The sequence below is a fragment of the Megalobrama amblycephala genome, linkage group LG10 (genome assembly GCF_018812025.1).
Source record: "Megalobrama amblycephala isolate DHTTF-2021 linkage group LG10, ASM1881202v1, whole genome shotgun sequence".
NCBI classification, from domain to species: domain Eukaryota; kingdom Metazoa; phylum Chordata; class Actinopteri; order Cypriniformes; family Xenocyprididae; genus Megalobrama; species Megalobrama amblycephala.
Window position 1 is genome coordinate 34,522,192 of NC_063053.1, and position 13,551 is coordinate 34,535,742.

A 13,551-nucleotide genomic window follows, 5' to 3' on the forward strand; every position below is an offset into this window, starting at 1 on the left:
TAGCATGTTGCTAAGCTAACAACACAGAACTGTAGTAAGCATAAAAATACGAAGCACAGACACATATTGGGTAAAACAGTGCTTTTTAGGTAGCCTAAACTATTTATTATCAAGCATATTTATCATTCAGCCTTGGCCTGTAGTATTTGAAGGCCCTGGTGTTCAGTTTCACTGTGGCGTGAGGCTTCAAAGGCTCCTGGACAGCGGCCCCGTCGGTTCGGTTCATAATCCAGCCCTGGTGATACTCATGATGAGCAGACCATAGTGAGTGACTGGAGTGGTAAATGACTGACAGGCCAGGAATGTGATGACATCATGCATTGACAGATGTCAAATTACATCAGCAATGTAAAATTGCCTGCATTGGAAGATTGAATGCAAACAGATAAAAATAACAACAAACATACAATGAAACAGGTGGATGCCTATGTTCATTTCTTATCAAGCCTGAGAATACAAAAATATGCCAATATAGTGAGATATAAAAAAAAAAAAAAAAAAAAAAATATATATATATATATATATATATATATATATATATATATATATATATATATGGTATTATTACCATTTTGAGCATAGGAGAAATTAATCAAATTAATAAATAAATCTTACTGACCCCAAACCATAGTAGTGAAAACCAATTGAATTTTGGATCAGGTTAGCACAACACTCAAAGCTGGACTGGGGTCATAAAAACCTGGAAAACTTTCATTGTGGTTATTGAGTGCAGTCAGTAATACAGCAACACTCCCATTAGCAAATGAAATATGTTGGAATTTGATGACTTCAAAGAAAAACATGACTCAGGATTTTATTTCATAACACTAGAATTTTATTCCATCACACCCAAAATATATGTGGTTACCACAAATACCTTTGAATGTCAGCAGCATTTCATGATATGTACCTCACAACAGTGATAATGATTTGACTAGCTAATGATTTGCCAGATTTCCCCTTGGCTCCATTCCCTGAGTTTCAGCTCACAGCGAGAGCGTATCCGGCTCATCCGAACCAGTGGTTGCCCATACATTCTCTGTTCCACTCCACACGACAGAGCCAGCACCATTCAAACTTACACTGGGAACGTGGACACACCATGTGCATACAGCCACCTGAGGAAGATCATAACGACATGAAGACAAGAGGGATCATTATCCATAATGAAGGAGATAATGATATCTTTATGACACACTCTTCAAACATTTATGACACAATCTCAAACAAAGATAACCAATCTATTTTTACAAATAGTACTAGATGTAAAACAGTATTCAGTAAGTAATGCAAAACAGTTCAAACAATTATATGCTCACATGACCTCATTACACACATGCTTAATTCATTCTTGCTGGCATTGTTTTTTTATATACTTTTCAACAGACTCTGTTGTTATTGACTTCCATATAGTGCATAAATGAGTACACCCCTCTGAACAAATACAAAAGATGTATTTTCTTTATGATCACTAATACAGTTCATGGAAAGATGGCAAAACTAAAATGTATTAAACATATACATAATAAAAACTGAGAAATATGTCATTAATAGCCATAAAATAAGTAAATTAGCCAATTTTGTTTAAATTAAGGATTGCAGAAATGAGTACACCCTAGATTTAATTCAACAAGTGTATAATATTCTAGTACTTAGTATTCCCTCCATAATTTTGAATATACTGCTCTGACCCTTCTTGGCACGGAGTGTACAAGTTCATGACAAATTGTCACATCTGTCCTGTTTAACTCCTGGATGATGAGCTCCTTAAACGCCCTGATCTTTAATGGGGATTGTTGCTCAACTCGTCTCTACAGAATCCCCCACAGGCGCTCAAGAGTGTTAAGATTGAGTGCAATACATGTCCACAGAAGGTTTTTCATCTTGAGCGAATGCATATCCTCATTGTCATGTTGAAAAAACGCCCAACAATGCAGGGAATGAGGAAAGGGTAACATCTTCTGTTTCAAGTTTGTGTATTAAATTACACAGTGGTGTGGGAATTCATGACAGCATTGATAAAGCACAACTCCCTCACACCTTCAGCACTCACACATCCCTATATAAGAGCTTTACTACCACTGAACTTTACTGTGGGCACCAGGCACTTCTCACTGTACTCCTCCTCTAGCAACACCTGAACATTTTGGATGCTGTTAGATCCAAAATGATTGATTTGGTCTCATGAGACCAGAGTATTGATTCCCAGAATCTATATTTTGTAAATATGGGCTTTGGAAATGGCGAACTGACTTTATTGTGCTTTGGCTACAGTAGGTAGTTCCAGTGAGGAGAACAACCATTCATGTCATTTCTACTGCTGTATCTTACTCTGTGAGATAAACAGTCACTCTTTTTTCATAGCTTTTGCTGGCTCTGAGACACTCGCTTGGTATTTATCCTGCTCTTTGTCTAGCAAAAAATCCCTCATCACTAAATGAAAGCTTAAAATGATTATTTCAAGGGCCTTGTCACAAGTCCATTGTTTTTGAATTTCTGTGTTACTTTTGCTATATTTTCACACTTAAAACAATGATTTGATAATCCTCTTGTACCACTGTCCTCTTTTGTGCTGAGAAATAAGTGAAATAATCCTGACAGTTCTCTCCCAAGTGCTTCCATTGTTGTCAGCATTAAGTCTGAGAATGATTCAGTGAGCTATATAACACTTTTATATGTCAAGAAATTACTTCTCTTTAAATGTTTTGGTTCAACATACTTACCTGTTGATCAAACATTGCCTTAAACTTACACCAGAACATGTTTATTTTGTTTTATTTAGTAACTTTTGGGAGGGTGTACTCATTTTTGCTACACAACATTTTATCACCTTGATAAGAAAATCTTACTTTCCTGAATAATTTTGACATGCTTCTTTGGTAATTGATTAAGCGGACTCGCTGGAACATTATATCTATAAAGAACCCTAACATGTCTTCTAAGTAATTGAGTAATTGCTGACTTTCAGAAGTTTCAGAGGGGGTGTTTATGCTGTGCACTGTAGTTTCTAGTTGTTCCCAAAGACTTGCTTTTGATTAAACTTTTGTACAATCTATCTTTGAATAAATTAAATCACAACAATAATTATATTTTAGCATGAGAAACACTACTGTGACTAAAGAGCTTACACATGCTGCTGTGGATTAACCATTACAGAAACATCAAAAATGATTTTGTTAATCACCAATATTGTTAGTTTAGGGCACAAACCTAATATTGGGTTTTGGTCTAATAAATTTGTTAAGCACTTTATATATACTTTTTTATATAAGCACTTTATAAGCACTTTCACAGCGGGTTTGCGACCCCTAGGTGGTCCATAGCGGTACTGCAATGGATTCACAGATTATTGTTTGATCTCAAAAGAAATGAAAATATGTGTTGAAATGTTAAATGTCTACATTATTTAAAAAATGCATAATGTCAATTTTATTTATATAGCACCATTAAAAACCAACAAAAATTGTTGACCAAGGTGCTGTATAATATATCAAAAACCATCTAAATTAAAACCATATACAACAAAACAAATTACAAACACAATCAAGACCAGAAACTACACAAATCAGCTATCATTAAAAGCCAGAGAAAATAGATATGTTTTGAGTTTTGCTTTAAAATCGAGTATTGTAGGGGCAATTTTAACAGAAACAGGTATAGGCTGTTCCAAAGTTTCGGTTCAGTGACTGCAACAGCATGATCAACATTTAGCAGTCTCTGGTTGGATGACCTATGAGACCTTCCTATTGTGAGCAGATAGAAACACAGAAATATACACAGGTGCTAATCTGTTCAAGGATTTAAAACAACACTTTAAAATCAATTCTGTAGTGAATTGGAAGCCAGAGCAAAAAAAATAAACTGGAGTAATGTGCTCTCGTTTCCACACAGCAGTTAGAAGCCTGGCAGCTGCATTCTGTACCATGACGGACAAGAGTTAATTACAGTAATCAAGCTTTGTTGAAATAAATGCATGGATCACCTTTTTAAAGTCCTTAAAAGAAAGAAATGATTTTACCTTAGTACTCAAAGGTGAAAAAAAAAAACTGGTTCTGACCACCAAACTAACCTGTCAAATTTAAGAGTGCACACCCAGATTCTTCACTAGTGGTTTAACAAACATAAATGTAAAATGAGAATTAATCTGTATGTCAGTAATGATTATTGTTAATGGTTTTACAATGTAAGCATCATAACAAGTTCGCAAATACCCTAATACGTAGATGAAAAAGAGGCTGTGAGGGATAGACATGACATGATGCGCTGTATAAAGGTCCTAGATCACATCATTTTCACAACTTTTAAAGGTGCCGTAGAACGTCTTTTTAAAAGATGTAATATAAGTCTAAGGTGTCCCCTGAATGTGTCTGTGAAGTTTCAGCTCAAAATACCCCATAGATTGTTTTTTAATACATTTTTTTAACTGCCTATTTTGGGGCATCATTAAATATGAGCCGATTTAGGCTGCGGCCCCTTTAAATGCTCACGCTCCCCGACCACGGAGCTCACGCTTGCCTTAAACAGCATAAACAAAGTTCACACAGCTAATATAACCCTCAAAATGGATCTTTACAAAGTGTTCGTCATGCAGCATGTCTAATCGCGTAAGTATGGTATTTATTTGGATTTTTACATTTGATTCTGAATGAGTTTGATAGTGCTCCGTGGCTAACAGGCTAATGCTACACTGTTGGAGAGATTTATAAAGAATGAAGTTGTGTTTATGAATTATACAGACTGCAAGAAAAAATAAAAATAGCGATGGCTTTTGTCTCCGTGAATACAGTAAGAAATGATGGTAACTTTAACCACATTTAACAGTACATTAGCAACATGCTAACGAAACATTTAGAAAGACAATTTACAAATATCACTAAAAATATCATGATATCATGGATCATGTCAGTTATTATTGCTCCATCTGCCATTTTTCGCTATTGTCCTTGCTTGCTTACCTAGTCTGATGATTCAGCTGTGCACAGATCCAGACGTTAATACTGGCTGCCCTTGTGTAATGCCTTGAACATGAGCTGGCATTATGCAAATATTGGGGGCGTATATATTAATGATCCCGACTGTTACGTAACAGTCGGTGTTATGTTGAGATTCGCCTGTTCTTCGGAGGTCTTTTAAACAAATGAGATTTATATTAGAAGGAGGAAACAATGGAGTTTGAAACTCAGTGTATGTCATTTCCATGTACTGAACTCTTGTTATTCAACTATGCCAAGATAAATTCAATTTTTAATTCTAGGGCACCTTTAAAACTGTTTCATGGAGTTTGAAAAGGATGATCTTGTGCCATATCGATATAAAAATACAAAGAGAAAGAAATTACTTTTCATTCTTTGTTATCAACAACATGAATCGCATTAAACATTAAATTACGTCAGGGTTTACCAGACTGGGGTTGGTGAAGGAACTGCGGGAGCTTTGTGAGTTTAATTAAATATTTATTAATATTCACCTGCATGTCATGTGACCATTCATCAGAGAACCGTGAACATGCAAATGTGTTGTTAAATTCCTCAAATCTAGAAGACTTTCCAAACATATATAAGCAACAGGTTTTTTTATAAATGAAAATTTAAAAGATAAAAAGAAGAATTAGGGAGAATCAATACTGAATCAATAATCACAAACAATTTACTGCCATTGTGTGAATAATGTAATCATGTAATCAATAATAAAAAAAAGAAACTGTAGTCTGATTAGGAGTATTTTAAAATGTAACAATTTAATTAAAATTTCTTAAAGTGACCATGAAATCAAAACTGACTTCTTATTTCTTTATGGAATATTGCAGTATTTTTATTATAAATGATTTATCTGTGTACATCATTATCTTTTTGTCAATTAATGTGCCTCGTAGTCCTGAATCAAAATTACTTCCCCTCCCTCATTCAGCAACATCTTTTCTCTTCTCTGACGTGTTTAATGGCATGAGGGCGGGGCAACCTGTCACTCACATGAGTGATATATGTCTCAGATATATGTCACAACAGGGAAGAAAAGACTATAAAACTTTAATTTTTGGGTTCTGATTTCTGATTAATCAGCTACTTCCCAGCACTGTAAGTAGTAAGTAACAGTAATCAGTAATCAGTAAGCAATAGCAGTATGTTAGAACATTATTCTAAACAGCCCCTGAGAAACCAGAGAAAGGTAAAAGACCATTCATACCGTTCTTTTCCACGGGAACTTGGCATTTTGGGCAGGGATGAGTGGTTTTGGCTATAGTGTCCTGTGAGGCCTGATCCCAGCGGGCGCGAAGAGCTGCTTCTTCATCTACAATATAACCCTGAAACACAGACACATATTTTACAGCAGAGATCAAACAGCACAGGGAGATTTGAGCTTTAAATTCCCCCTCTTACATGATTCTTTTATGAATCAGGTGATTTGTGAATGGCTTGCAGGCATTATCCTGCACTGACACTCTTATGAGTATAATCTCAGGCTGCTCAACCCAAAAGAGAGATGACTGATGATATCTAGCCAACATAAATTGAACTGCGCCCATGCATATGTGATGAACTAATATTAAATGTGTGCCGTTCTTACCTGTAGGGTACTTCCTGTTGCTGTGGCCGTCATGCGTCTGCAGGGGCCCTCGTGATACTCTTCTTTACAGTCCCTGCAAAACACAAACTGACACAAGCAACAAATCACTTACTTACCGCTGTATGCCTCAGCTTTTATTTTGATCAGTAATTACTATTAAAGTACTTTTGTTATTTTGCTTCACAAGAGAAACAGAAGGTCAAGTTAACTGTGCTGCATTGTGGGACGGTATGTGTGTGTAAAATAAGTTACACTATTAAAGGTGACCTATAATGCCCCTTTCACAAGATGTAATATAAGTCTCTGGTTTCTAAAGAATGTGTCTGTGACGTTTCAGCTCAAAATACCCCACAGATCATTTATTATAGCTTGCCAAATTTGACCCTGTGTGAGCAAAAACACGTAATTTTTGTGTGTGTCCCTTTAAATGCAAATTAGCTGCTGCTTTAACAGCTCAACAACAACAAAGCTGGAGAATCTCACGCAGCCAAAATGAGGATCGTCAGTAATGGTGTTCAGCCTTACATTGTTCAAACCGGAGTCGACACTGATGGAGAGACTCAGGAAGAAGTTACAACTTTTAGAATGAAACTGGACGTTTCTGAATGGTTAGTGGATAAATTTATGTAGTTGCTGTGGAGTTGATTCAACTCATCCACTAGCATGTGCCGTCATGTTAATCTTTTGTGCAAATCCAGCGTTGAATTGACCCTCGTTTGTGAAGCAGTCCGGCGTAAAATGACGGCATGACAACAACACTCTACTACAACAACTCTTCCTCTTCTCTAAAGCTGCCCAACATGGCCTCGCCCCCTTTGTTGTGTGTTCTCGGGGGGAAGGTTTATGTAAATGTTAGGGTTAGTGATGAATATGCATTTGTGCTACTTGTAGACACTACTTGTAGACACAAGTGTTCCGATAGGACTCGGTCTGTTTGAATTATCATTATGATTAAAATAACAATTTATGACACAAGTAGCACAAATGCATATTCATGCAGCATCTAAAGGCCACACAAGGGGGCAGCCTTTCTCCATGGCCGTCCTCTCAGCAACTGAGGAGGTTTCACTCGGGGGTTTAGCATACTCTTCCTCTACAGCTCTTTTGAAGCTCTACTGATTTAGTATTTCTGCAGAGATCCAGACTGTGAAGTAGGGAAGCATCACATCATCTTTCTGCTTTATAATTTCTGCTGCTCATGACAGATCCTCCTCTCAAGGTCTAGAGACAGATGCTTCTTTGTTTTCCCGCTCTTCAGTAATGATGAGAAAACACAGTTCTTTTGACAGTCACTTTCTTTCTACTTTTTTCACCCCTGCTATCATTTGTTGCCTCTCAGAGGTGCCACCATTCATGTTTATTACCCACATCGCTGGTGTCCTTCTCCAGCGCAGTCATTTTCTGCGGTGTATGAGACAGGAAGGATACGTTTGATGCGGAGTGTGGAACAGCGTGAAACGCTTCTTAGTGTGAAATTAATGCCACTTTGCAGTCCTGAATAAAGCGTTTTGGTTTCTTTACTTTTCAAGCAATGGGATATTTGAATTGTCAAGTCAGTTCTCGTCTCTAATAAGCATTTCAACAGGGGATATGTTCCCGCAGAACTCCCAGAATGCTCAGCAGATTCTACAGTCAGAACATCTGCCATTAACAAAGCTGAACATCACTCCAAGTTTTCGTTTATTACATATCTGAGCTAATTCATTTCCATGACTTTTCCAATCATTCATCATTTGCTGGATACGGACTTTAAAAAGATTACAGTAATTGTACTGACAAAAAAATATACATAACTAGGAATTTAAACTATTTAATCCATGACATTTTAGGATTTATTATTTTATTTTTAAAATGTTTAAAATCAGCAGAAATGCAGTAACAATTGCACATACTTAATTTTGTGGGGGTTTTCTATTTTATTTTATATTGTTTTATTATAATTCCTCTTTATTTTATTTTCATTAAAATCATCAGAATATGCTACACTGCCTGTCAAAAGGTTGCAATTCAGATTTGGGGTTACACTTTACAATAAGGTTTCCTTAGCTGACATTAGTTAACATGAATGGACAATAATTCTAATGCATGTATTAATCTCAGTTAATATTCATGTCAGGATTTACTAATACAGATTTAAAAACAAAATGGTATTTATTAACATTAGTTAATGCACCTCGAACTCACATGAACAAACAATGAAGAAAATATAGAAAGTATATTAAATAGTACAACAACGTATTACTTATTGTTAGTTTATGTCAATTAAAGCATGAACTAATGTTAAGAAATGACACCTTATTGTAAAGTGTTACTTGATTTGTGCAAAATGTTTTTGAAAGAAGTCCCTTCTGCTCACCAAGGCTGCATTTATTTGTTTAAAAATGCAGTAAAAACAGTAATATTGTGAAATATTATTACAATTTAAAATAACTGTTTTCTATTTTAATATATTGTAAAATATAATTTATTTCTGTGATCAAAGCTGAATTTTCAGCATCATTACTCCAGTCTTCAGTGTCACATGATCCTTCAGAAATCATTCTAATATGATGATTTGCTGCTCAAGAAACATTTATGATTATCATAAATGTTGAAAACAGTTGTGCTGCTTCATATTTTTGTGGAAACTGTGACATAGTTTTTCCAGGATTCTTTGAATTGTATTTGAATTAGAAATCTTTTGCAACATTATAAATGATTTTACTTTTGAGCAATTTAATGTGTTCATGCTGAATAAAAGAATTTCTTTTTTTCTTACTTACCTTAAACTTTTCAGTGGTAGTCTTTCCACAAAAATATTAAGCAGCAAAAACAGAAATGGCACAGGAAAAGTTTGTATCTGTTTGAATGTGCCATTCCATCTATAATATAGACTTCTATAACGCATATTGTAATAGACTTTGTCACTTACACATGCTGCACACGAACAAAGCATTGTGTGCACTGTGCTATAGGATGCTTTGATCTGTGCTCCAGCATTTATAAATGCAGTCAACTCCGTGTGTGTGTGTGTAGACTTAGACAGGATCTGACAGTGGCAGTTTGATGTGTGTTAAATAAGAACGTCAGAGTGAAACGGTGAAAGCGCTCTTAGAGAGAGACTTCTCTGATCATCTGCCAGATTGATCTCTCTCTCTCCCTCTCTCACACACACAAACACACACAAACACATGCTCGCAGTCCTGACCCAAATGTATGGCTTCGGTGCAATAATAGCATCTTTCTGACACCTGGCTCACTGTCCCCAGCGCTCAGAGCAGCTCTAAACACAGCGAGAGAGAAAGAACTGAGCCAACGACACAATGAGAGAACAGACAGATTGTACAGAACAGCTTCTCACTCTGCAACCATCCATAAACATGCCATCTTTAAAAACAGACTTCATCTAGTTACCTGACATTTTCTACAATTAGGGCACAAAATAGGGCTTGAAACTTTGAAACACAAAGTCAAAGTTTTGATATTTTTCAACAAAGTTGAATAGAGGAGTAAAAATGAAATATTTATTAAAGTAAATATTTATTTTTAGTCTACAAAACAGGATGTGAAGTGTTAAAAAAGCTATTTTTTTAAAGTGCAAACAAAAACAAAAGGTGATACTACGGAAGAGGATTAGGGCCAAACAATAATAAAAAAAAATAAAACCATCTCGAGATTAAAGTTTCGAGAAAAAAGTCGAGATAAAATGTTGAGAATAAACTTGTTAAATTACGAGAAAAAACTTGTTAAATTTCGGGAAAAAAGTCGAGATAAAATGTTGACAATAAAGTCATTAAATTATGAGAAAAAAGTCGTTAAATTACGAGAACAAATTCGTTAAATTACGAATTTGTTCTCATAATTTAACGACTTTTTTCTTGTAATTTAATGAGTTTTTTCTCATAATTTAATGACTTTATTCTCAACATTTTATCTCGACTTTTTTCTCGAAATTTAACGAGTTTTTTCTCGTAATTTAACGAGTTTATTCTCAACATTTTATCTCAACTTTTTTCTCGAAATTTAATGAGTTTTTTCTTGAAATTTAACAACTTTAATCTCGAGACGGTTTTATTTTTTTATTATTGCTTGGCCCTAATCCTCTTCCGTATGATACACTGTAAAAAATAATAATAATTTTTAGGTTTATTATTATAACTGAAACTGCCAAGGCAACATTTCCCATTGTCAGGTAGTTTAACGTGATGGGGAAAAAAAAAAAAAAAAAAAAGTATAAAAATGACAAACACTCAAGAAAATAATTACTAAAACAAACTGAAATTAAATAAAAACTTTAAATAAAAAACTATAAACAAAATCAAATTAAAAACAAAGATTTAAAAAAAAAATATTTGTCTGCTTCAAAATTTCACATTTCATTCAATGTGTAACCTGCTGTTTAATTTTACTAATTTGTGAAATTCATTAGCAATTTATAGATGAAAATTGGGTCCCACTTTATAATTAAGTGGCCTTAACTACTACATACTTACATCAAAAAATAAGTACAATGTACTTATTGGGTTCATATTGAATTGCAAAACACTTTTGCTGATATTGAGGTAGATACGGGTAAGGTTAGGGAAAGCTTTGGTGGTATGGGTAGGTTTAAGGGTAGGGGTAAGGGTTAAGGGATGGGTCAACAGTGTAATTATAAATGTAATTACAGAAATTAATTACAGATGTAATTACATGCAGGTGTTTTTAAAACATAAGTACAATGTAAAAACATGTATGTACACAGTAAGTGCACTGTATCAAATGATTATTTTAAATATAAGTACATAGTAGTTAAGGCCACTTAATATAAAGTGTGACCGAAAATTGTTGTACATCAGCTTTTTTTAGTGTATTATTTTTCTGCTTCAGAAAGTCACATTATTATTATTTTTTCTTTGTCTTTGTTTTGCATTCCTTGATTTTTACCCGTAAAGCAAAAAAAATGTCTGAAAACAGTTTAAAACCCTTTGTAATTGTTTTAAACATTAAATGAATAAAATCAACCAACATCAATAACATTCTAACACACACACACACGCAAAAACTAAAAATAGGTAACAGGGTTGATTACGTAGCCTGCATTAAAGGTGGCATCGAATGTTTTTTTGCAAGATGTAATATAAGTCTAAGGTGTCCCCTGAATGTGTCTGTGAAGTTTCAGCTCAAAATACCCCATAGATTTTGAGGCATAATTAGAAATGCGCCGATTCAGGCTGCGGCCCCTTTAAATAGTGCGCTCTCCACCCCCTCCCGAGCTCTCGACTCTATCACTGCATAAACGAAGTTCACACAGCTAATATAACCCTCAAAATGGATCTTTACAAAGTGTTCATCATGCAGCATGTCTAATCAAGTAAGTATGGTATTTATTTGGATGTTTACATTTGATTCTGAATGAGTTTGAGGCTGTGCTCCGTGGCTAACGGCTAATGCTACACTGTTGGAGAGATTTATAAAGAATGAAGTTGTGTTTATGAATTATACAGACTGCAAGTGTTTAAAAATGAAAATAGCGACGGCTCTTGTCTCTGTGAATACAGTAAGAAACGATGGTAACTTTAACCACATTTAACAGTACATTAGCAACATGCTAACGAAACATTTAGAAAGACAATTTACAAATATCACTAAAAATATCATGATATCATGGATCATGTCAGTTATTATTGCTCCATCTGCCATTTTTCGCTATTGTCCTTGCTTGCTTACCTAGTCTGATGATTCAGCTGTGCACAGATCCAGATGTCCTGCCCTTGTGTAATGCTTTGAACATGGGCTGGCATATGCAAATATTGGGGGCGTACATATTAATGATCCCGACTGTTCGGGTGTCAATCGGTGTTATGTTGAGATTCGCCTGTTCTTCAGAGGTCTTTTAAACAAATGAGATTTATATAAGAAGGAGGAAACAATGGAGTTTGAGACTCACTGTATGTCTTTTCCATGTACTGAACTCTTGTTATTTAACTATGCCGAGGTAAATTCAATTTTCAATTCGATGGCACCTTTAAGGTTTCTCTTAAAAGTTGCTAACATCAAACATTTTGGCACGACATATAAAATAAACGTATTATATTTTATCATTTGTACAACTGAAAATAAAAACTTTTTTACATTCAGCATTATTAATAATGCAGCAAATGTATATAATACTTCTTGTTCCAGTCGCTCAATTAGTACAACATGACACTATCATCGCCAAGGTCACCTGATCTTTCTCCACCACTAGAGACTGCTGAGCGAATCTTGCCTCTCATGATGCTGAGAGTTCACACTTACTGTACACACAAACCACCACAGCAAACCATGCTCAATACACACACACTAAAAAAAACAAAAAAAACCAGAAACCGCTCTGTTGCCAACGGCTTACTGCGAGATCTACTCTAGTATTCAACACACACTGCTGATACAGGGCCCCTAAACCCCCAAACAAAAGAGAGGAAGGCCGAATAAAACGGTACAGAAGATATAGAGAGGGGATATATTGATTTCTCTGTAAGTGAAGTAGGACAGGTCGGTTGCGAGGTGTCCCTCAGGTCCAGAGCGTGTAAAAACCTCATGCTTCTTGTGTGTCAGTGTTTTTATGTGCCATCATTGGTGTATGTGTGTGTGCTGGTGCCAACGGTTCATTAACACCAACTCCAATAAAGCCTTTATCTGCAGCTCACAGACGCAGCTCTGACCACGACGTCACTTTCAGCCTGCCCGGTCAGAAACCGGACACACGCTCGCCCGCTCTCACACTGCACCCAAACTGATACTGTTTAAAAGTTGGTATGGTTTGAAGATAAGGGACAAGCTGTCCAAATTCAAACTTATGAACAAACATAAAAATACACTCCAGGAATTATGAGCTAAAACTACACCAGTACGTAGCCATCATCCAGTATGATCTCACTAGCAAAAATGCTAGTATATTGTTTGGCCACCACAGATGTTGTTTTGAAATCCTGCTACCAGTCTTGAAGTGCCCCTATTATCTTATTAAAAGGTTCCTAATTTTGT

General features: G+C 35.5%; 1 protein-coding gene across 1 annotated transcript in view; it reads right to left on the minus strand.

Annotated features, from left to right (window-relative positions):
- Positions 1 to 812: 812 nt before the first annotated feature.
- The window catches only part of prkn (parkin RBR E3 ubiquitin protein ligase), a 114,586-nt gene continuing 101,847 nt past the window's right edge, over positions 813 to 13,551 (minus strand). The window contains exons 8-10 of the mRNA XM_048205866.1: positions 6,565 to 6,651; positions 6,184 to 6,301; positions 813 to 1,118 (exon numbers count right to left, since the gene is read on the minus strand). Of these exons, the coding sequence (XP_048061823.1) occupies positions 1,009 to 1,118; positions 6,184 to 6,301; positions 6,565 to 6,651 (315 nt within the window). The 3' untranslated portion in view covers positions 813 to 1,008. The remainder of the gene's footprint in view (positions 1,119 to 6,183; positions 6,302 to 6,564; positions 6,652 to 13,551) is intronic.